Raw genomic sequence first — 23965 nt, 5'->3', positions numbered from 1 at the left:
GACGCAGAAGCTCCCCCGGCTAATCAGGGGCGGGGAAGGGGGGCCAAGGAGGAAGCGGATCCTCTGCCGCGCAGCTACACTGCCGCCAGCCACCCGCTCCGTCTCCCTCCGCCGCTTTTCGGGGCCTGAGCGGGAGCGACTGGGACGGCGTCACTGGGCGGGCTGGGGCGGAAGTGGAGGCGGAGGGAGACGGCGGCGTCCACAGGGGCTCGGGCTCCCCGGTTGAGGCCCTTGGTGGGCTTAAGGTAGGGGAAGGGGGCGGAGGAGGAGCCCGCGGCCCGGGCGGCGGCGGCGCCCGACTTCCCCGTAGGGCCCCGCCTCGGAGCGGCGGCGGCGGCGGCGGCGGAGACCGAGGAGCAGGATGGCGGCCTCGGCCCTGTACGCCTGCACCAAGTGCACCCAGCGCTACCCCTTCGAGGAGCTCTCCCAGGGCCAGCAGCTCTGCAAGGTCCGTGGGCGCCGGGCGGCGGGCGGGCGGGGTTCCCCTCAGGCTAGCTTGGGTGCCCACTGAACTGCATGCAGCCCCACGCTCTCTGCCGGCGCCTTGGGGCTTTGGAGCCCTCGCCTCCTCGCCCGGGGACCCGTTTGGTGGGTGACCTGGGCACCAGCTGAGAAAGGCCCCGGAGAGGAAGGCAGTCCTGCCCTTCTCCAGGCGGCCCAGGAGGGGTCCGGGCCCCAACAACATTCAGGGGTCTTAGGGGTGGGGCTGACCGAGACAGCCACCTGTCTGTGCCGCAGAGACCTGGGGTGGAGATGTTTTCGTCTCGTTATTGTTTTTTTGTTTGTTTTTGTTTTTTGCTTTCCCCCCCCCCGCCCCCTCCGTTGCCTGGTTTGTCCTCTCCTTCTACCGGGAGGCCGGGGACGGTTTTTGCACTTTCTTGCTAGGAACCTGAAGCAGCAAAGCTGATGGCATCTTCCTTCCCTGCCCAGGAAAGCGAAGCGACTAGCTTGGGAACAGAATGCTCTATGATTTGGAGCTCCTCCCATCCCATTAAAGCCGGGATGCTGTCTGTGAGCAACGGTGTAAAATAATAAGTAGTTTCACATTTAAGCGACGCTTGAAGTGGCCCTGACAGCTTTCTTAATTTATCAGTAGCATACCCCCCTCCCCACATCTAATAAAGACAAAAACACCTATGACTTCCCTAAGGGGTTACACCACTTGTGTAATGAACCGCCCAATTGTCTGAGTTGGGGGATAAATCTTATTGATGTTTTAGACATTGACTAGGTTAGATAATAATTTTAAACCAGAAAAGTAAAACTTGAGACTTGGAGGTAGATACTGATTGATTCACTGTCTTATTATTACAGGAATGTCGGATTGCGCATCCTATTGTAAAATGTACTTACTGCAGATCAGAATTTCAACAAGAGAGGTTTGTATAATGCTTTTTGATAAAGCTATTGTCTGTAAGGAATACTTGGGGGTTGTAACTCCACATTTATATTAAAGTGTTTTTAAAAAATGGTTTAGCTTAAATGATAATTTGTGGAAGAGAGAATGTTGACAAAAAATTAATGGTTATTGTTTAGACGTTTGAACGCAAGGAAATAAATTATTGTATGGAAAATGTATAGCCTTGCTAACAAAATATTTAAACAAAATATTCAAATATAAGCACATACTGGTAAGTTTAAAAAATGGCATAATATTAGTGCTGACATGGACCTGAGGGAAGGTCTATATAGTGTTACCAGCTATCTTCCAAAAGTACTTTTTAATAGGATGGTTCTTGTTAGAAAACTAGAGTACACGTAAGAGAGTAAGTAACCTAGGAGAAGAACAGTAATTTTTTCTTAAATTGGTGTGAAGGCCCAGTGGAAGGCTAGGTAGGCATTGACTTACAATGCTCTGCATAAATAGTGGCATGTGTGAAGGTTTTGCAACAAGATACCAAAAATGCACAAAGAAAATGTATATATAACATTTATTTTAGGTCATTGATTCTCAACCTTTTTCATCTCATGGCACATGTGAACTAATTATTAAAATTCTAATTAGAATCTATGGCACACCCAAAAAGATAATTTTTGCCTATCTGACAAAAAAAAGTTTTATTTTGATTCATTTACACTGGACGATTTTTCTTGTGTTGGCTGTTACTTTTTTATTTGTCAATCTAAGGGAAGAGAGGTCAGTGCCTCTGGCTAAGTATTGATAGTCAGGTATCGAATGTTTTAAAAATCCTTGCAGCACACCAGTCACTGCCTTCAGGTAATGGAAGAGGAGTAAATCTGAATAATAAATAACCCTAAAAAGATTCTTATGTTTGTATATTTTTAAAATTGTGAGTTTTTATTAGTGAGTTTTAGGTACTAAAGCAAGTTGTACTCTTTATCAGTTTTAATTCAACATCATATCTGTTATCTCAGAAAACTACATAAATTTGATCATCTACAATTTTCTTTTCAGCAAAACTAATACAATTTGTAAGAAGTGTGCTCAAAATGTGAAGCAGTTTGGCACGGTAAGTATGTTATATATTTTCATTTCATGTTACTGTCACTGGTCAATTAATGTTTTACACAAAGATGGACCTTTTAAATATATATGTAGTTCTTAAATATTTCAACATTTCACAATATTTCAGGATAAATTTTCTATAGACAGTCTGTGGGGAAGATGACAGTATCTAAAAACAGTCATATGTGCATGTTTCATATATTGAAATACAGGGTGAAAGTTATTAAAGATTCAAATATAACTTATTCATTAAAGATTAAAAAAATAAACTGGTTATGGAGAACAAACTTACTGATAAAGTTTGCATAACCATGGTTTTTTCCCTTCAGAACCTTCAACAATGTTTATGTTGCAGCATAATTTAGGCATTTATTAACAAAAGTCATGACATTCTAATACCTGCATATTATAGTCATCATTGATCTATTACAGCCATGATTAGTCAAAGTGTAGGCCTTAATGTTCTACAGAATCCTTGTTTTTTGAATATCAAAAGAAAATCAAGGTATGTGTATGCCAATTTTTTAAAGTTGAAAATTCACCTATAGTGTACATTCCTTGTATCATCTGTACCTGTATAAATGTTTTCTGAATAAATAGTATAGTGATTAACCTAACCAAGATATTAAATTAGTAGAAATTTATTCCCTAAATACTGGATACATGAAAATTTTCTGTCTGTACTTCTATTTTCATTCTTTAAGACCTTTTACCCCTGTAGTTTGTGTATTATATAACATACATTGCAAATCATAAATATTTCTCATGGTCTTTTTTAACTATTCAATAGAGTAACAAAAAGTTCTAGAACTAGAAATAAGTTTCATTAAATTAATAGAAACATCATAAACATTATGAAATGTCATTGAATATGACATTTTATCATATGGTTTTCATATACATTATTTCACTTAAAGTCACATCATCGATGTTAACTGAGGACTTGCTGTATTAACCAAAAAAAAATTTTTTTTTACCTATTGTTTTTCTTAATTCCAGAAATTATACATTGGTTATATTTTGTGCAGCAAATTTTTAACATTTTTAAATGTCTCAGTTAAGAAAAATATATCTGTTTTTCAGCCTAAGCCTTGCCAGTACTGTAACATAATTGCAGCATTTATTGGTACGAAATGTCAGCGTTGCACAAATTCAGAAAAGAAATATGGACCACCTCAGACTTGTGAACAGTGCAAACAACAGTGTGCTTTTGATCGGAAGGAAGAAGGAAGAAGAAAGGTATGTTTTATTTATGTTATGACATATTATAGAAATTAAATAAAATACCAAACAAATGGAAGTCATTATAACTAATATACTAGCGTAGTGGTTGATAAACTGCAGCTTGAGAGCTGCGGTTTGCCATACTGTTGACTAATGAGTTTGCCGACCACTGCTAAGGCATTACTCTTACTCAGAAGTTTTGGCTTCAGGTTAAAGACATTAGTACATTATTAAAATGTTTTTTTAAGTGTTTTTCCCTAGCAGTGGTTGGCAAACTCATTAGTCAACAGAATGGCAATGTGGCTCGCAAGCTGTGGTTTGCCGACCTCTACATTAGTGAAAGTTGTTGTATTCGTTGGCTCCCTGAAAGCAGATAGTTACATGAAAGTAGGAACAATGCATCCTCTCCTTTTTGCATCATATGTAGATCGATGTTGATTAGTTGAAATTACTGTACTTTAAAAAGTAGTCTGTGATGGCTGTTCTGTACTACTTGGTTATCTAACAGTTGTTTTTGGAGAATTACTGTTTTTACATCCTTACAGCTACTTATCCTTTTTTTTGTGTTACTGGTATGAAAAACTACCTGATGGCACATTAACATGTGTAATTCAATGTTAGTCTTGTGCCTTTGATTTGAGGTCATATTTTAAATCATTCTTTTTCTCTACCTATAGTGACTTAGAAAGTGTGTGTATTAACGTGGCAGTCTTCTGCTGATCAGCATTCACAAAGGCCTGTTGTCCACCAGTTTCGGTTGACTTGAAAAGTGACTGCCTGAGGAGCTCCCCTTGCTGCTCCCACAGCACTATATGTACCCTAGTTATAGAAATGTTCCTCCAGCACTTCTTGGGTGAATAAGTAAAAGCTAGAAACTTAATTTATTTTTATAGTTTTACTCTTAGTAATTTTGGAAAGAAGTCTCTTTTCCTCCCCTTTGACACGTACAAGTGATTCTCTTTTTCATAGTATTATATCCTATGAAAAATAATAGAGGTAATATGCAAATTGACCCTCATACCCTCACAGGATGGCTGCCTACAACCAGGCTGGCAGAAGTGTTATGAGGGGCAACCAAATGACTGAACAGCAGGCTGCGTTGGGCGACCAGGCTGGCAGGGGTTGGGGGAGGTGGAGGTGGAGAAGAGGGCCATGAGGGGAACCAGGCTCGCAAGGGGGGCCAGTTGGGGGTGACCAGGCCAGCACATGGTGGGGGGCAAGTTGGAAATGATCAGGCTGGCAGGGGGAGAACAACAAGAAGCTACCAGGTTGGTGGTGTGTGTGTGTGCGCGCGCAATTAGGGTTAACTAGGTGGGGGGCGTTGCAGTTGGGGGCAACCAGGCCAGCAGGGGGGGCAGTTGGGGGCAACTAGGCCAGCAAGTTGGGGGGGAATTAGGAGTGACCAGGCAGGAAAGGAGGGGGCAGTTTGGGGTGACCTGGCCAGCAGTGGGGGACAGTCAAGGGCAACCAGACCAGCAAGCAGAGGCAGCAATCAGGCCGGCTGGGAGGGGGGGGGGGGGCAGTTAAGGATGACCAGGCTGGCAGGCAGGTGAGCAATTAGGAGCCAGAGGTGCAGGATTGTGAGAGGGATGTCCGACTGTCAGACATCTCCCAAGGGGTTCCTGATTGGAGAAGGTGCAGAGGCTGGGCTGAGGGAATTCCCTCTCTCTGTCCATGTGCATGAATTTCGTGCACTAGACCTCTAGTATAGACATAAAAGCCTAAGTATCTGGCTGGTAGGGAGCAGAAGATCAACGCACAGGCATGAAAACATAGGAGAGACTGATGAATGGGGGGGTTTGGGAGAGGGCAGGAGGAGATTAACCAAAGATCTTATATGCATATTAAAGATCCAGTGCATGGATTCGTGTAACAGTGGGGTTCCTCGGACTGGCCTGCAGTGATTGGGCTGAAACCTAATATCTGACATCTCCGAAGGGGTCATGATTGCGAGAGGATGCAGGCCAGGTACCCCACTGGTGCACAAAGCTATGCACCAGGCCTCGTATGCTATAAAGTTGCTGCAAAATTTTAATTAGTAAATATTGAACTGTTGCTTCTAAGGATAAGTATAGGAATAGGTTTCTGCCTCTAGTCACAATGTGGCAATCAGCACATAATCTTGTTTTGTTTTGTTTATATTTCTGTTTAAAGACATCTTTATTTTGTTGATTGATTAAATTGAGCTCATAACAAACAGCATTAAAACTATGCCTGAATGAAGCTTATCTAACACATGTATTTTCTGCATAAGATACTTTACAGCCTTGTGCTTAGGAACTCATCACGTCACTACACCTGGGAACCATTTTAATCAGTGAAGTTACTAATAAAAAGCCCAAAATGCAACAAAACAGCACTGCTAGACCAGTGTTTCCCAACCTTCTCTCATGATGAGAATCACCTGGTGGAGTTGTTAAAACACAGATTCCCGGATCCCAACTAAGAAGTGCTAAACTAGAATTTTTGGGATCATATAGGTAAAATTGCATACCTAACTTAGTGCTCTGTATATAAAATCTGTCTTAGAGCACTAGTTAGGTATACAATTTTACCTATATGTTCCCAAAAATTCTAGTTTAGCACTTCTTAGTTGGGATCCGGGAATCTGTGTTTTAACAACTCCACCAGGTGATTCTCATCATGAGAGAAGGTTGGGAAACACTGTGCTAGACCATGGGAAGGACACTTGTTTACAGTATGAGAAGGCAACAGATCCTCACCTTGCTCAGCCTGAGCTGGGAAAGTTTGCCATCCAGCTACACAAATGGTTGTTCCGTGCATGTGCGTGTGCATGTGCATAGATTGTCATGAAAGTGCTGCAAGTAGACTTTAGGGTTATGTCTAAATTTCAGCAAGTAGGTGATGAATTTAAAAATGTGAAATCTGCAAATAATGAGAATCACTGTGTATGTTATTCAGCTCTCCTTTTTTCTATAAAATAGTTTTTGCTGTAGGGGAAAATACTTTGTAATTACACAGTGATTTAAATGTTAGTGTTTTGGTAATATTTCTTTGAAATATATTATCAATTTTCAAAGTAATAAGAAAACAAATTTTTCTCTCCAAAGTAAACAATATCTCAAAACTAACAGAAATCTAGATATCATCTTTTATGACCAACTTTATGACTCCAAACAAGCATTTTTCCAAGTTACAGAAAAGTCTAATTTTTCTTCTTTTTTTTTAACACTGTGTGTGTGTGTAAAAGTAAGAGAAGAAGAGAGAGATGGAGGTAAATACAGCTAGAAGTTTAGCACTTTATATTACTTGGTTTCACCTATGGCCAGTTAATACATGCACTTAATCTAATACAAATCTTTTCTTTAAAAAGGTTGATGGAAAATTATTATGCTGGCTCTGTACTTTATCATACAAAAGAGTTTTACAGAAGACAAAAGAACAAAGGAAGAGCCTGGGATCTGCCCATTCAAATTCATCATCTTCATCTCTTACGGAGAAAGACCAGCATCATTCAAAACATCATCATCACCACCATCACCATCACCATCGTCACAGCAGTAGCCATCACAAGTAAGTACTTTGAAGTCATGTTTTCTAAAATCCTCCCAGGCATTTAATGCCAAATACTAGCTATGTGCTGGTTTCCATTGTACATGGTAAACTGCTTGAGTGTCTACAGTTGTTTCCCCACTTTATTCAATGTATTTAATTTATACACATAGACTGTTTCTAGCTATTTACCATTATAATAAAGATAGGACATTTAGGGAATTTTATGGAGTCAAAATACAAGTGATGATTGCAGGTGATGATTTTTACAAAAAAGCAATTTTCTTTATTTTTTTAATTCTCACCCAAGAACTTTTTGAGAGAGAGGAAGAGAGAAGGGAGGAAGGTGGAAGGGAAAAAAGACAATCATCCATGTGAGAGAGAAATAGTGATCGGATGCCTCTTGTACATGCCCTGATTGGGGATGGAACCTGAAATCTTTTTGGTGTATGTGACCACATTCCAACTGAGCCACCTGGCCAGGGCAATTTTTCTTTCTTTTTTTTCTTTAAATAATTGTTAGGGCTTTACTTGTAAAAAAAATTATATTTACCTTTGTTCTCATTAATTTGTTTTATTTAAAAACAAATCAGTGACTAGGAAATGTAAATTCAATATTATTGAGAACTGTTTGTAACACTACCATTTGTGACCATAATAGAAACATTTGTAATTTTGAAAGTTCTCAAAGTGTAAGAAGTAATTTTTTTAACTGGTGGTGCTTTGCTGTATTTTTAAAAAATACATAGCAACTCTATTCAAATATAAAGAATTCCTTGAATTTAAAGTGGTTGGGCAGTTATATAGTAGTAATATCTTAACACTTAATATGTTTGATATAAAAATGTTTAAGTGTGGTTTTACTTATCAGGGAAAAATCAAGAATATTGAAACATGAACACATTATTTAAATGGAGAATACAGGAACATCGTATACAGATTTTCAGAAGAGTTCACTGTTTTTCCCCAAAATTTCTGAGTCTTTAAAGTTCTAGATAGGCAAAACTTAGATTTTATTTACAGGAAACATGAATTAGTTAGGAACACAATTAGTGATATATTGAAAAATATAACATGGTTCTATTAAAATATAACATGGTTCAATTAAAATTTGATTTTAAATCAAGGCAAGTACATATTAGATTATGGGGTATTATTGAGACAATGATGTTGTTTTACTTCAGGAGCAATTTTTCCACTTTCCTTACTGTGTTGTGCTTTCTGAACGTAACAGTGCTAGACCGAATGGTGACTTTTAATTTATTTTGAAGAAATCTTGTGGTCTCTATATCAGAATATCCCAATGAGCAAAGGAACATAAATCTTTCCTGTTTCTGTTTCTTGCTTTAATAAAAAATATGACAAATGATAACCAGCAGATCTATTCCTAAGACTCAGCCGAAGTGTCTCCTTTGTCCTTTACAGATAAATTGATCTTAGTGTGATGTGAAAGGACACACTCAGAGTATGTTTATAAGATAAAATTCTATGATTGGAACTTAATCTTTTAAAAATCACAGGTTTCAAAAATAAAGGGAAAGAGGATGGGATTGACTTTTTCCCCTTATGATTACTTAAATGCAAATACTGGTTTGTATTTGATGGATATAGACCTTTGACATGTAACTAACCAGTTTGTGGAGTCCTATCTTAAGTCAGTAGATTAGAAAAATTATGAGGAGCATACATATTGTGAAATACAGTGATGGAAGAGGGGAAGGGAAGAAATTCTGGCCAATCTGGATCCAAAAATGGTATACCTCAGAAAGTGAGGATGAGAATTCTATTTCTGTTTAATCATTGTTAATACTAGAGGCCTGGTGCATGAAAATTCATGCACTCAGGTGGGGAGCCTCTCAGCCCAGCCCGCACTCTCACAATCCGGGACCCCTCAGGTAGGGTCCAGTTCCATTGCAACATGGCTCTGGTTCCTCAGACGTGCAAGTTGAGCCTGTGGGCAGGGGGAGGGACCAAGAGGCCAGTCTGATGCACAGCATGGCTCCTTTCCCACAGCTCCCTCCTGCCGCTGCACTGTGGGCAGGTGGCCGGGACCCAGGACTGACTCCCGCTGCTCCGGCTAGGACCCTAGCCTGGTATTTGGTCATCAGTCCAGACGTTTAGGTCTTGAAGGACCTTGGCTCTTTATATATTAGAGTGATTGTTCTTACTTAGAAATCTGGATAGTGCCATTAATTCACATGTATTTTTATGGTTTGCTACTGCTAATAATGAACATTTAAAAAATAAAATGGCAACTCGATTTCTTAAGGTTGCCATACGTTGCCACATATAAGGAAAAACTCAAATATATAAATTAGAAAATTAATTCCTCAACTTGATATTTACTTCAAAGTGATTTTTAAGAACATGGTTTGCTTTTTACTTTTGCTTAAAAAAAAACTTCTGGACTAAAAATAGAAAAATTTATACACAAACATACATTTATATATATATATGTTTATACATACATAACTCATTAATCGTCAGATGTATTATATCTATTTTGTAGATGAATAAACTAAGGAATTTTAAGTACTTTGCAAAAGGCCACACAACCCAAGTCTTCTACATCTCTTATTGTATATAGACGTAGTGGATGCTCTATACATGTTGAGTCAGTAAACTAAGGATTAATGAAGAATTGGGTAATGTGCAAGTATGGGGGGAAGTTTGTAGGATTCATAGTGCATTATGAAGTGATTATATTGATATTATGAAAGAGAAGTGATATAATGCTAATTATAAGTAAAAGTTAAATCAGTTGTTACTATGAAATTTCCCAATATTTCAGGATGACTTCTTCAGAGTACTGATTAAAGAAATATCTAGAGACTTTGGAGAGAGTTCTTAGGAAAAGTAGGAAGGAAACAAAGAAATTAAGGTATTTCCTGGTTCAACTTTCCACACTATTTTGAGCAACTTGAGTTACTCCAGTGGAAGAAGCTTCATGTAGGATTATTAGGAAACCCTGACTCTAAAGGTAGAAATCTATCTGAACTAGTAAGGGCAGTCTAAGTATGATGATCCTCAGAAGTTTATAATTATAAATCCCTTTTGTGGTGTTTCATGGTCATATCCTCCCACACTTAGTATTATAGTAAATTGAAATTGAATTAAAATAAAATTCAGTCCCTATCTTTGTACCTTTTTTGAAGAACTTAAGATGACTAGCAGTCATCTGATTAGAATGCATCTTATTAGAATGCAATTATATATATATATATTTGCTTAATTGAATATGCCTTTGTCTGAACAAGAGATTAAAATAAACATATGTCATGTAAATTCATTGGGAAAAATGTTATTAAGTGTAGATGTATTAAATAAATGTTGTTATTAGATGCCATTTATATATTTTTCAGAATCAGCAATCTGAGTCCAGAACAAGAGCAGGGACTGTGGAAACAGAGGTAAATATGTTAACATATTTTATGAAGTATTTTAAAAAGTATTTTTAAATGTGATATCCCATTCACCTTGTTACTTAGGCTTTTAAAAAAATCAATGATGTTTGGTAATATTTTAGGGGAAGAAGAATAACTTGTCTTTTGGTGCCTCAGCCCTTTTTCTTCTAATTATTCTTATTAATGTTTGGTTTCAGCCATAAATCCTCTGCAGCAATTCAGAATGAAACTCCAAAGAAAAAGCCCAAATTGGAATCTAAGCCATCTAATGGAGATAGGTAAAAATGAATTCCTTTTAGCGAAAATCCAACTTAATTGAACAGTTATAGTTGATTGCCAGTTACTACTAGGTGAAAGATCAGAAACATGTATCTTCTACATTGACTTCTTTGAGTCATCCAGAAGAATAGGCATAATCAGTTAAAATTTTTTAACTTAATTTTGGCAATAAGAAAGTGGCACTGAACTATGTTGTTCTATTTGGGAAATAAATTTGGGTTTTGAAAACAGGAAAACAAATATAATTAGAGAACATTCTTTTTATCTTAATAATTCTTCAATGAAACACAAATCTAATTGTGATATTTTAAATTGGCCTGCTTGGAACATGTTTTTAGATGTAAAGTATTATGAGCGTGACTTTGTTTTAGTTCATTAGCCAAAAGTTTGCTGATGTTACTGTACAAATTGGCTGCCTATTGCTTTACACTAGAAGTATTGACCCCCTAAAAGCTAATACTGAATTATATTTCTGCAGGTGTATGTAATGTGTGCCATTAGTAAGGTAATTTGCCAGTTGCATCCATTTCTGTCAGGTACATATTTTTTTGCATTAGCCTTAAGGATGTTTGTGGAATTGTCTAATTTATGCAATTTGAACACTTACTTATTTTCCTTCTACTTCATTTAATTCTGTTTTGTTTTTTTCTTTTTAGTAGCTCTATAAATCAGTCAGCAGATAGTGGGGGAACAGACAATTTTGTCCTTATAAGTCAACTGAAAGAAGAAGTGATGTCACTTAAGCGTCTCTTACAGCAGAGAGACCAGACCATTTTAGAAAAAGATAAAAAGGTAAGAACATGGTTCACTGAAGCCTGGTAAGATATTTATTTTGACTCTTGCTTGATAAATGTGAATTTTATTAGACTTTCTTTAATAATCTGGTAGTGTTTGTTATACATGATTCTTGTAGGACACATAACAAAAGCCCAAATTGAAACCTAAGCCATTAGTGAAGATAGGTAAAATAGTCTTTCAGATTTTTTGTTCTAAGAGTCAGTAGAAAGCTAATTAGAATTATAATAATTTCTGAACATTAGTTTTCAGTAAGCTTGTAATTTAAAATAGGTCTAATGAAATTAATTTGATATAAATGGTATATTATGTGAATGCTTATGATTTAAGAAAGCAATTGAATATAGTTGTTGATAATCCAATCGTATTTATTTCAGTCGAGATAAAATAACTGGTGAAAGTAAATTTGTGGGAATTTCCTGTGTTTTAGTTAATGATTATAAGATAAAATTACATGTCTAAAATCATTTTGCAGGAAGTAAGTAATCATGGGACTATATCAGTTAGATACAAAAAAAATATCAAAATACGTTGCCCAGTAAGTGAAAAGTTCTGACACTGTCTAGGTGAACTTGAGCAGACTGTTTTCACCTTTTTGGGTCTCAGTTTTCTCATTTTAAAAATGAGAGTGTTAATGCCATCTCCTGGGATGGTTGTTACTATTAAATGAAGATGTAAAGTACTTACTACAGCTCCTGACACGTGTAAGTGCTCATATTACTATTACTGTTCTAAGACTCAATAGAGCCTCTGTCATCTTTGAGGGTAGAACCTACATTTGTACTTGTTTTATTGTCCTTAGACTAGTTTATTCTATTTCATTTATTTTATGCAGTAGGAAAATATTATAAATGTTAATTTCAAAGTTATAATTTGATTATAAATAGGTACATGAATTACCTATTTCTAAGTTATCTATAGTAGTGCTTCAGTCTGAGCTAACTTTAACCTCTGGTATTCAACAACTTTTATGTTACATTTTCCCACACCTTGATAGTTTAGCAGATCTAAATTTTTTTCAATACATTTGTACCTTATTTTAAGCAAATTCAGTATAGGAAGTTTAGGATTGACATAAGAAAAATAGTATTGTTGTGTGTGTCTTATTTTTTAGGGTCATTTTTTTATTAATTGCAGGTTTTTTATATTAGTGAGCTTTTATGGAAATTTTTTTTTCATGTTCAAAATCTTAGAGACATTTCTATTGCACTAAGATGGGTATATCTGTATTAACCTAGATAAAGGTTTAATAAAATGGTAAGTTTACTAGGATAATGATTCCAAAACCAAGTAGTAATGAATTGTGAAATTTTGTCTCTTTTTTAGCTACTTTTCCTTTTCTTAGCATAATTATTCTATATTAATGCATACATTCAGTTTTCTGCATTTGTTAGTTAATGTTCCTTTTTTCTTTTTTTTCTTTTTTTTAATATTTTATTGATTTTGTACAGAGAGGAAGGGAGAGAGATAGAGAGTTAGAAACATCGATGAGAGAGAGTCATCGATCAGCTGCCTCTTGCACACCCCCTACTGGGGATATGCCCGCAACCAAGGTATATGCCCTTGACCGGAATCGAACCCGGGACCTTTCAGTCCCCAAGCTGACGCTCTATCCATTGAGCCAAACCAGCCTCGGCTTAATGTTCCTTTTTTCTTAAAAATCACTAATGGGTATGGGAATTAGCAGTGATGTAAGGAAAGTAATTAATTGTAAAACTAAAGTAGTTACATATTTGCAGTTGACAACCAAGTTATTTTCTTGAATTTATTTCACTTTAGTGCTTTCTAGAGCCAGCCACATATAGATCATTAGGATACAAAGATGAATAAATAAGAAACGGTTCTTATCTTGCAGAAATTCATAAAAGAGGCAACTCATAGAATGATGAGAATAATAATTTTAGCTGATCTGATTAGAATTGGTATTTCGGAACAGGAATTCCTTTATACTGTAAAAAAAGGAGAATTCAGTTATTCTTTAATTGACAAAAGCATTGGCTTTTATTCAGAAAATAAAAATGTAAGTCATCGTCTTTTGGCTATTGTACATCTTTCAGTTTACTAGCTATTAGATAATTACCAACAAAACAAAACAAAAAACCACCCTGCAAACCTTTAAAGCTTACATAGTAAAAATCATGTAAAACTAACCAGGAGCTTTCTTATGCATGGTTCTAATAGTAGAATTACATAATTCCAATTTATTTTTTAGTTTAAAGTTATGAGATTTTCTATTTTTGTGTCATTGATATATATGAGAAATTGACATTGCCTTCTTTGCGTTTTTCTTGCATTTGTCTAGTTTAGCCCCAATTTTTTTTTAATATATTTTATTGATTTTTTACAGAGAGGAAGAGAAAGGGATAGAGAGTTAGAAACATCGATGAGAGAGAATCATCGATCAGCTGCCTCTAGCACACCCCCTACTGGAGATGTGCCTGCAGCCAAGGTACATACCCTTGACCGGAATCGAACCTGGGACCTTTCAGTCCGCAGGCCTATGCTCTATCCACTGAGCCAAACCGGTTTTGGCTAGTTTAGCCCAAATTTTAAAGGGACCTCTTTTCCTTTCTTATTGATTTGTATTTCCTGTGCTTTGTTTTCCATTATTTACCTCAAATTTTAGTTAGGAATTGAGTACATAATTCCGTCATGTTTTCAAATGAAAGCAATATAGCTCTTGGTTCAAAATATCATTTCTTTTTATATTTGCCCTGTGTGAAACTTTTTTCTGTGTGCAACTGTTTTCTTAATCATTGAAAAATTATTTTAACCTGAAACTCGTTTTATTGTTTATTTTGTGTACATATAACATAAAGTACATTTTAACTGAAGCATTTTCAAGGTATTAGTCTTTAAGCTTTCCTGTTGGCATATCAGTTGCCAAACTGTCCAGTGAAGCCCTTTATTTATTTAATACAGTTTTTTGTTTGTTTGGTTGGTTGTTTTTAGAGGGAGAGAGGAAGAAAGAGGAATAGAGGAACAGAAATATTGATGAGAGAGAAACAACATTGACTAGCTGCCTCCTGCAAATCCCTTACTGGGATGGGGGAACTAGCCTACAACCCAGGCATGCTCCCTAACCAGGAATCAAACCAGTGACTTCTTGGTTCCTGGATCCACCTTCAACCCCTGAGCCGCATTAGTTGGGCTGAAGCCCTTAATAGAAACAAAAAGACAACTTCTCAAAAGTTTTAGTGATGGTTTAATGTTATCTTTACATTAAAATTATACTAACGTAGACAGAATTTGTCATTTCACAAAACAAATTATAGGTATGTTATAAAACTCAGGAAATCACTGTTAACATCTTCCGTTTTTATAATGAATTGTGAGTTTATTGTAAAGAATATTTAAAATGATCTCACACACATATACATTTATATGGTGTTTTTTGTTTTTATTAGTTAACTGAACTAAAGGCAGATTTTCAGTATCAAGAGTCAAACTTGAGAACAAAAATGAACAGTATGGAAAAAGCTCACAAAGAAACTGTGGAACAACTTCAGGTAAGTAGCATTATTTATGTAAACTATTAGACAAGGAGAGCTAAACTTTGTTAGTAGTATTCATTACCTTTGACAGGTATTGGTATCCCTACTTTTTGCATATTTGGTGCATTTTCAGCTTTGATTTAAGACTTCCCAATAGTTGTTAATCCTACTCCAATTAAGTTATTGCTTAATCCTACTCACATTAAAAGAATTCGCTCAATAGGGGAGGGGATTCAATATTAATTTTGAAAACTTTTGCCTAAACGTCAAATGAAATCGTTAGAGGAGGATTCATTACAGTGATTATTGTAAAGCAAAATATTAAATATTGGATATGTGAAAACAAGGTCTTTAGTACATTGTGCAATTATTCTTTCTATTTCCTCCCACATAATGGGAAGGGAGATAGGTGTAGAAAACTAATTTTCAGGGTCTCAAGTAGAAGAATTTTACATTGTTTGCAGTGATCAATCTCAAAATACTGACAAGTATACTGTATATACTCAGTAGGATTTTTATATAGCAAACAACTGAATGATGAAGCCAAGGGCCACCACAGTTACAAAGAAGGTAATATCTGATGTCTGGCACACTATGATGGAGAGTATCCAAGCTTTTTCTCATCTAGGTTTCATAAATTTAGAAATTAGACCACATTAAATTAATTACATATCCTATTGGTTTATGGTCTTTCATTGTAGAATTAATCTTTGGATAGCAGGGTTTTCAGAAGTTTTAAAAGCATAGCACATGCCAGCACACAGCTTTAGACCCTTGATGGGAGAGTGCAGCTTGGGGAATAAGGATTGCCCTATTTTTTGTTTTTTAAACAATACAACACCAAAGAATATTTTTTATTTCTATCTTTTGGCTTTGTATTCATAAATAGCTTAAATTGTGTAAGATCAGAATTAGATTTAGGAAAACATGTTAAAATTTGAAGTACAAATTGTCTACTCTTATCTCTGTCTACTTTTAATTCTTATTCTTTGTACTATTACAAAGAATTTTGAAGACAGATCTTGCATGAAACCTGGTACATATTAGGCATTCAGGTAATTTTTTGAATGTGTGGTGATTTATGGACCTGCCCCTTTTCCCTCTGTCCTGAGAGTTTGCCCATATATTAGGTTTCTTATACATTATTGTTTATCATCACCAGTAAATATTAGTTTTATGACACTTATTTTTCTCAGTTATTAATGTTGAATGATTATCTGGGAACAAAATCTTCTGTATGATGATCTCTGATCTGATTTAGTGTAGTTATAAACCAAAACTCTGGAGTTAATCCAGAATGAAGTAAAGAAAAGCTGTGAGCAGTACTTAAGTATGATAAAACTTAGTATTTATGTTCAAGATAAGTCAAGCAATTTATTGTTTGATTTTTTAGTGTATTTACAGCATTTAGTATATTTATTATCTTTGTCCTTTTAGCCTGATTGGCATCTTAAGCCTACTTTCTTGTTCGATAGCTAAGTTTTCATATAAGAGAATAGTGACTAATATTTATATAGAAATATGACATTTTCAATGTGAGTTTACATAGTCTATCTTTCTTTGCTCTTTAAAATAACTTTGTTATATGGTATGAAACAGTGTTCACTTAATTAGTCTGAAGTGACATAGAAACCTATATCTTTTGACTTGGATTTGACTGTACTTTCTTTTGACTTTGACTTTGATTTCTCCTGTTCTAAAGTTTTCTTACCATCTCATGTTACTTAGATTTTCAGTTTCATCCTTGTTATCAGACCACTTTCCCATATCTGGAGACATTCTATTACAGCTAAATACCCTCTTTTAATCTCATTCCCTTTAGCAAGCATGTACTAGTAGGTGAGTAAATATAGTTAACTGTTTGTCTTATCTTTTTGTGATAAGAAACTGAACCCCTGAGCAGGAAATTTACCTTGCTCTAATAGCTCTCAAAACATTTTTAATTTTCAAGTGGGAAAAAAAGCATTGAGCGTAACAAGAAAAAATTGCACCAAATACCAAAAAAAAAAAAACAACCACACCCACAAATACGCTAAATCAGTGGTTGGCAAACTTATTAGTAAACAGTGCCAAATATCAATAGCACACAATTGAAATTTCTTTTGAGAGCCAAATTTTTGAAACATTAACTTCTTCTAATGCCACTTCTTCAAAATAGACTCGCCCAGGCCATGGTAGTTTGTGGAAGAGCCACACTCAAGGGACCAAGGAGCCGCATGTGACTCGAGAGCCGCAGTTTGTTGACCACGCCCTAAATTATCTGAAATATCAAGAATAACAAATTAAAACAGCTGCCTCTTGTTTAGGAGATGAGTTGATAAAAAAGGATAGGGTACTAACATTTGAGTGCCTACTATGTAGGAGCTACTGTGTTTGGATAAATGTTTTATATATTTCCTAGAGGCCGAGTGCACAAATTAGTACACCAGTAATGTCCCTCAGCCTGGCCTGTGAGATTGGGCCAAAACTGGCTCTCCAACATCCCCTGAAGGGTCCTGGATTGCAAGAGGGAGCAGACCAGACTGAGGGACCCTACCAGTGCACGATTGGGTCTGGAGAGGGACTGCGGGAGAGCTCCAGGGTATGTTCGATCCATCTTACTCAGTCCTGATCATCCAGACCCCAGCAGCAAGCTAACTTACAGGTTGGAGCATCTACCTTGTGGTGGTCAGTGCATGTCCTAGCAACTGGTCAGCCAGTAGGTTTTCTGCCCCCTGGTGGTCAGTGCACATCATAGCGAGCAGTTAAGTGCCCTTAGCATATCATTAGCATATTACACTTTGGTTGAACGGTTGACTGGACACTTAGCATATTAGGCTTTTATTATATAGGATTTAGTTCTTTCAACTCGTTATGGAGGTGAAGTTTCTATTTACATGTGAAAAAATAGACTCAGGATTACATAGCAGATAAGTAGAAGAGCCAGAATTCAAAGCAGGATATGTGTGCTTCCTAATCCAGATAACCTTTCCTTTAGTCCAGCATTTCTAAACATTTGTAACTAACTTGTTTAAGAGTTTTAAAACAATGTAATGCATTTTTGAGGGTGTGTAATAAAGAAGTAATATTACTATATAAGTCTTAAATGTTTATATTTAAATGTTGCATTATAAAATATATTTTTGTACCTATATTAGAATAGACAGTTCGGGGCTTTTCTCCATTTAATAACTGATGTACTGTTTATTTTTCTTAAAGGCATTTTTTAACATAATTTATTGGCAACTGAATTTATTAATGACATGATTAGGAGACTGAATAATATATATTGAAAATTAGCTGCTATAGAATTAAAAGGAAACATTGCTATCATACAAAATATTCTAAGTATGAAATACCAGAATATGAAAATTATAAACTTATTTTTTTGTTTGGGAAGAAAAAATTGAAGATTAACTTTTTAATAATTTGCTGTGCTTTTATATAAATATACCGTATTTTTCGGACCATAAGACGCTCCGGACCATAAGACGCACCAGTTTTTAGAGAAGGGAAATGAAGAAAAAAAGATTCTGAAACAAATAGTGTCCTAAAATATTTTATGTGCATTAAAACCCACATCACAGTCATAAACACATGTAAATCAACCCTGTAAAGTAAACAGCAGCATTTAGAACCATTTTAGAGCCGGGCAAGCACACAGAGACCACACAGAGCCGGGCAAGTAAAAAAACTTTTTTTTTAAAGTATATGTGTAGGCTATATTTGGACCATAAGACGCAGGGACTTTTTCCCCCCACTTCTGGGGGGAAAAAAGTGCGTCTTATGGTCCGAAAAATACGGTAATTGTCAGATCTGATGGAGATCTCTTTGAAGCAAATTTGCAGACATATCCTTTTTCATGTTCTTCATAAATTTATATTTTAAAATTTGTTTCTTAAGATACTTCTTTTTTAGCCAGCAAATCTATTTTAGTTATAAATTAAATCTGTAGCTAACAAATAATACTGTCATTTGCAACAGCATGGATCACTCTTGAAAATATCATGCTAAGGAAATAAGTTAGACAAAAGAAGTCAAGACCCATATGATTTTACTCATATAAGATATAAAACTGGAATCAACAAATGAATAGACAAGACAACTCATGGACACAAATAACAATATGGTTACCAGAGGGAAAGGGGATGGGGGAGAAGTGTTAAAGGGGTAAAAGAGGTCAAATATATGGTGTTGGAAGATTTGACTTTGGGTGGTGAACACACAATGCAGTTTTCCGATGATGTATAATAGAATTGTAATTATACACCTGGAACCAATATAATTTTAATTACCAACTAGAGGCCCAATGCACAAAATTTATGCCAGGGACTCAGACCCCGCCGCCCTGCTGCCTCTTCCTCGGCCCTCACAGCCCCAACTTTGTCCAGTCTAATTAGCATATTATCCTTTTATTATAGACTAGAGGCCCATTACATGATATTCGTGCAAGAATAGGCCTTCCCTCCCCTGGCTTCACTCCCAGCCACCCGGGAGCCAACAGGTCCCCCGTCCCCAGCCACCTGGGAGCCGCATGACCCCGGGCCACCTGGAGCTGGCAAGTCCTTGCTTCTATCCGGAGTACCAGTCCAGTAGCTAGCTCCCTCCATCACCCCCATTCCCCCCATAGCAGGCTTCACACCACTCCGTGCTTGCATATGCAAATTAACCTCCATCTTTGTTGGGTTAATTTGCATACTCACTCTGATTGGCTGTGGGCGTAGCGAAATGATGGTTAATTTGCATGTTCCTCTTTTATTAGCTAAGATGTCACCTCAAAAATTTGATTTAAAAAAAGGAAGAAACAAGTAAAACCCACTACATTTGACTGGGACTGGTCAGCTGAGTAATAAGCAGTTGATTGTGATCACTAAATGTTAGGCATTCTTAATGATTTGTCCTCTGAATTTCTCAAATTAGTTTTAAGGAAAAATAAAAATCCTTTTAAATTCTCTTTTTTAATATAGTCTATCAATTTTTTACAGAGAGGAAGGGAGAGGGATAGAGAGTTATAAACATCAATGAGAGAGAAATATCGATCGGCTACGCAACAAAGGTACTTGCCCTTCAGTGCTCAGATTCCAAACTATTGTTGGCACTCTCCCCATTTTGGCTCAAAAGCTCCAAAAGTATCTGATCATTAATGTACTTGTATATGTGGAGAATCCTATTTACATTTCTATTTTGGCTCAAAAGCTCCAAAAGTATCTGATCATTAACGTATTTGTCTACGGTATATGGAAAATCCTTATTATTTACATTTCCATAGTCAGGAGATTACATAGGGAGATGGTCAAAATATGTCACCGCACATTGGCTCAAGGATAGTGTCTTTCCTTGATGAACATTTGAATGAAATGAAAATTCAGTTCAGATAGATGACAATGTGAAATTCTGAATCTTTGAAAAAAACTTCAGCCTTTCATGAAACTTAAAATGATAACTCCTCCAATTATATCAAAGCCAGCACAAAATGTTTGGCAATTTACAGGACAAAAATAAGATTAGGAAGGGTGGTTCTGATGGGTATTTTTTTAAGAATTGAATATCATTAAGCTGAGAGTCTTTATGGCAAAGTAGCAAAGTCCACATTTTGCAAAAAGGACTTCTTAAGCTTGTTCTGTTAATTGGCGAACATCAAATAAAAGGCTTTGTAGGGAAATAGTCCTTCCACAGATCGTCACTTGAGTCATTTGATCTTATTCATCATAAAACAAAACTTTTCCCTTCATGTTTTTAGAATTAAGAGCCAAACTTTTTTTCCTATTTAAAATGTTTACTCTCACCCTGGCCAGTGAGGCTCAGTGGTTAAGCGTCAACCTATGAATTAGGAGGTCAAGGTTCAATGTCCAGTCAGAGCACATGCCCAGGTTGCTGGCTTGATCCCCGTAGGGAGCATGTAGGAGGCAGCTGATAAATCATTCTCATCATTGATCTTTTTCTCTCTCCTTTCCTCTGTAAAGTCAATAAAAATAATAATAAAATGTTGACTCTTTTAAGTTGCCTGTTTTCTGTAAATGATTATATCCTTAATCAACAATTATATTAATATTGGCATTTACAAACCAATCTATAATTTTCCATCTACATAGCCATAGATAAAGAGATGAATCTAAGTATACTTATTTAATTGTTAGTGTTTCGATGAAATCATGTTCTATACATGAAAAAAGCAGATTAAGTAGTAGTCTTCAGCATGTCTTAATATTTCAAATATTGTTAATCTTAAATCTCTTAAATGTTTTTGTCTCCCACAGGCCAAAAACAGAGAACTACTCAAACAGGTTGCTGCATTGTCAAAGGGTAAAAAGTTTGACAAAAGTGGAAGTATACTAACATCTCCTTGAGAAAGTTTTGATTTAATGTTTCTGCTGAAAATGTAAATTTGAAAAAATTTCAGTAAAACGCTTAAATTGTGTAGTGAAAAAATATTTTTGCACATCAAATGAATTGGCATATTTCCTATTCACTTTTGTAACTGATAACCATTTTTAAGTTGTAAAACATCTAAATAAAACTTCAACTGGTTTGAAGTAACTTTTTATTATTTGATATCCAGGAACTTTTTTGCCAGCAATAGTATTAAACAGTTGTAAAGGAGTGCATGAGTAGTGCTTTTTATAAAATGTAACATGCAATAATAGAGTAGGTATGTTTTTAAGAAATCATAGCAGCAGGGTTTTTTTTGTGTTGTTTTTTTTTGTTTTACACCATGCTAATTTCAAATAAACAGTTTTCAATTTAGAAATACAAAAGCTTTTAAACAAGGAAAATTATGGACACTGGTTTTTTTGGTGATTGTGTTTTCACTTTGCATCAACATTAATTTAGGAGAGAAGAATCATGGTGCTTTTATTAAATAAACTTCAGAGAATATGTAAATATGTTTTTAAATTTACATAACATTAGTATACTAGTATTTTCATTATTGGTATAGGAATTAATGTTTATTGTACAGTACCCAAGGTTAAAAGTGTTTTGTTTTGTATAAACTGTGGATTTTTACTTACAAGTGCCTTTTTGCCACTTAATGTTTTTATTTATAGGAATGTTGATCTTTTGTACATAGTTGTTTTAAAATCATGTTTAATAAATGTTTGTATATAAATGCATATGTACAGAAGCCTATTTCAAAAGGAAATTCAACTTGCTAGTAAAATGTTTGAGGTTGCATTAAGAACTGATAATGCATATAAACTTCAGTTGATTTTGTGGTTTGTTTCTGTGTAATATGGGAAGTTGTTGGTCATTGAATTCATTGAATTAGTCAAAATACTTCCCTAAAGATTTAATTTTAAATCACTTCTGATAGAGTAATTTTATTTTTATGTGATATGGCTTCATGTTCATATTTTATAAGTTACATGTTTTGTTTTATTTTTTTTATAAAAAATTTATAATTTTTCTGCAGTGGTCCATATACCTGCTTTCCTCATAACATGTGGTTATCTAAGTTAATATTTATGTACACCATACTTAATTTGTAAGTTTAAAGCAAATCTGGAAAAATTAAATAACTTTTAAATCAATCTGTGACTATCTTTGAATAAATTGGAATCTTGTATAAGATTCAGGTACTATTTATAAGAAAATTATATAAGAGTCTTTAAAATTGTCTATAAAATGTTAAGGTAGGGTGGGATAGGTTATGGGAAGTTATTGACTAATTATCTTCTGATCCATGGGTTTTCAGCCTGTAATGGAATTGATGGCCTGCTTAATATATGCCAGTTCAGACTTGTAGTTAAATTTTAAAGCATCAGGTATTGCTAGATACATTGGATAGAGTGGAAGAGTTCTTTCTCTGAGGGATTTGTGAGCAGGGTAAATTTGTTTGAAGGCAACCGATTATTTGTCAATTTTGGAAAGTTTTGTTTTTAAGCAAGCAATGATGATGAATCTCATAAAAGGTCATCTTTTCTCAGAACAAAGATAATTGTAATTGTTTGTAATATGACTCATGTTTCAGTAAATTATTCCTATGGTTATTCATTAGAAAGTAATATAAAACAATTCCTTTCCAAATTTGAAAACATAATCTAGGGTAATTTTCAAGTGATAGCAAGACTGAATCTGTAAGACTTGGAAGAATAAAAGCAGTTTATTTTTATGAGATCCTCATGTAATGTTCTTCATAAATTTCAGTACTTTGAACAATGCAAAATACTGCCTTCTTATCACAGATTTTAATGTTTTATATTCTGGTTATATTCATTTGACAATCCACCGTGATTATTATGGTTCTAAAATAAGATGTGTAGTAGTTTTACACCTTTTTTGGAGCTGCTGCAAAGGAAAGGTGACCCTTCCCCACTTTTGTAGGTAATATTGAAAATTGAAAAATCTAAATAATGAAACTTTGCTAAAATCTTTTAGGGGGTTCACGGTATTTAGCACTGATTAAATGCCCTCTCGGTATCCCATGACTTTATTTTATACTTAAAATTATTTCAATTGTATTAGCAATTGAGTCCCAGTCCCAGATCCATAGTGTATTGACATAATGAGCTAATTCTTTAAATGTGGACCTGTAAGGAGATACTATAGTGTGCTGTATTGTGCTTTTTAGCCTGTTTTCAGCTATTAGCATTTACCAGTGTGGATCATTTTGGCTCAAGCTATTTATGTATTAATAGCCTGTAATTACAGTCCTTTTTAGATTGTATTGGTCTAAATATGCATTCTGAGGTGAACCTGTTAAGCTGTTCACATGTATAGACTTGAAATACTGTACTTGTACACATCCAACTGTTGACATTTTGTACCTTTTTCTAAATCTAATATTTCACAATAAAACTTCTCAAAAGCTT

The 23965-nt window shown here is 35.5% G+C and overlaps 1 protein-coding gene across 4 annotated transcripts; it reads left to right on the top strand.

Annotated features, from left to right (window-relative positions):
• Positions 1-39: 39 nt before the first annotated feature.
• On the top strand, positions 40-23965 carry FAM76B (family with sequence similarity 76 member B). 4 transcript variants are annotated; one of them, XR_004986333.2, is made up of 11 exons: positions 40-448; positions 1315-1379; positions 2417-2471; positions 3551-3706; positions 7026-7225; positions 10567-10614; positions 10806-10886; positions 11544-11679; positions 15090-15191; positions 16373-16491; positions 21413-23965. XR_004986333.2 is itself a non-coding variant. In XM_036428375.2 (10 exons), exons 1-10 carry the CDS (start codon positions 362-364, stop codon positions 21500-21502), a joined length of 1017 nt encoding a protein of 338 aa, XP_036284268.1. In that variant the 5' UTR covers positions 41-361; the 3' UTR covers positions 21503-23965. The 4 variants fall into 4 exon arrangements, 3 of the variants coding, with proteins under 3 accessions (XP_036284270.1, XP_036284268.1, XP_036284267.1); XM_036428375.2 differs by lacking the exon at positions 16373-16491 and having other exon boundaries at positions 41-448; positions 11547-11679; XM_036428374.2 differs by lacking the exon at positions 16373-16491 and having other exon boundaries at positions 43-448.

This window comes from Pipistrellus kuhlii, unplaced genomic scaffold (assembly GCF_014108245.1).
Source record: "Pipistrellus kuhlii isolate mPipKuh1 unplaced genomic scaffold, mPipKuh1.p scaffold_m20_p_9, whole genome shotgun sequence".
Lineage (NCBI taxonomy): Eukaryota > Metazoa > Chordata > Mammalia > Chiroptera > Vespertilionidae > Pipistrellus > Pipistrellus kuhlii.
The sequence above is the reverse complement of the archived record's forward strand: the minus strand, read 5'-3'. Positions and strand labels throughout refer to the sequence as shown.

Bases quoted from the DNA above. Each gene is read 5' to 3' on its own strand.
- FAM76B (XM_036428374.2), top strand. From the start codon at position 362: ATGGCGGCCTCGGCCCTGTACGCCTGCACCAAGTGCACCCAGCGCTAC. The intron at 2,472-3,550 runs GTAAGTATGTTA...TCTGTTTTTCAG, and splicing joins ATGTGAAGCAGTTTGGCACG to CCTAAGCCTTGCCAGTACTG. The intron at 11,680-15,089 runs GTAAGAACATGG...TGTTTTTATTAG, and splicing joins TTTTAGAAAAAGATAAAAAG to TTAACTGAACTAAAGGCAGA.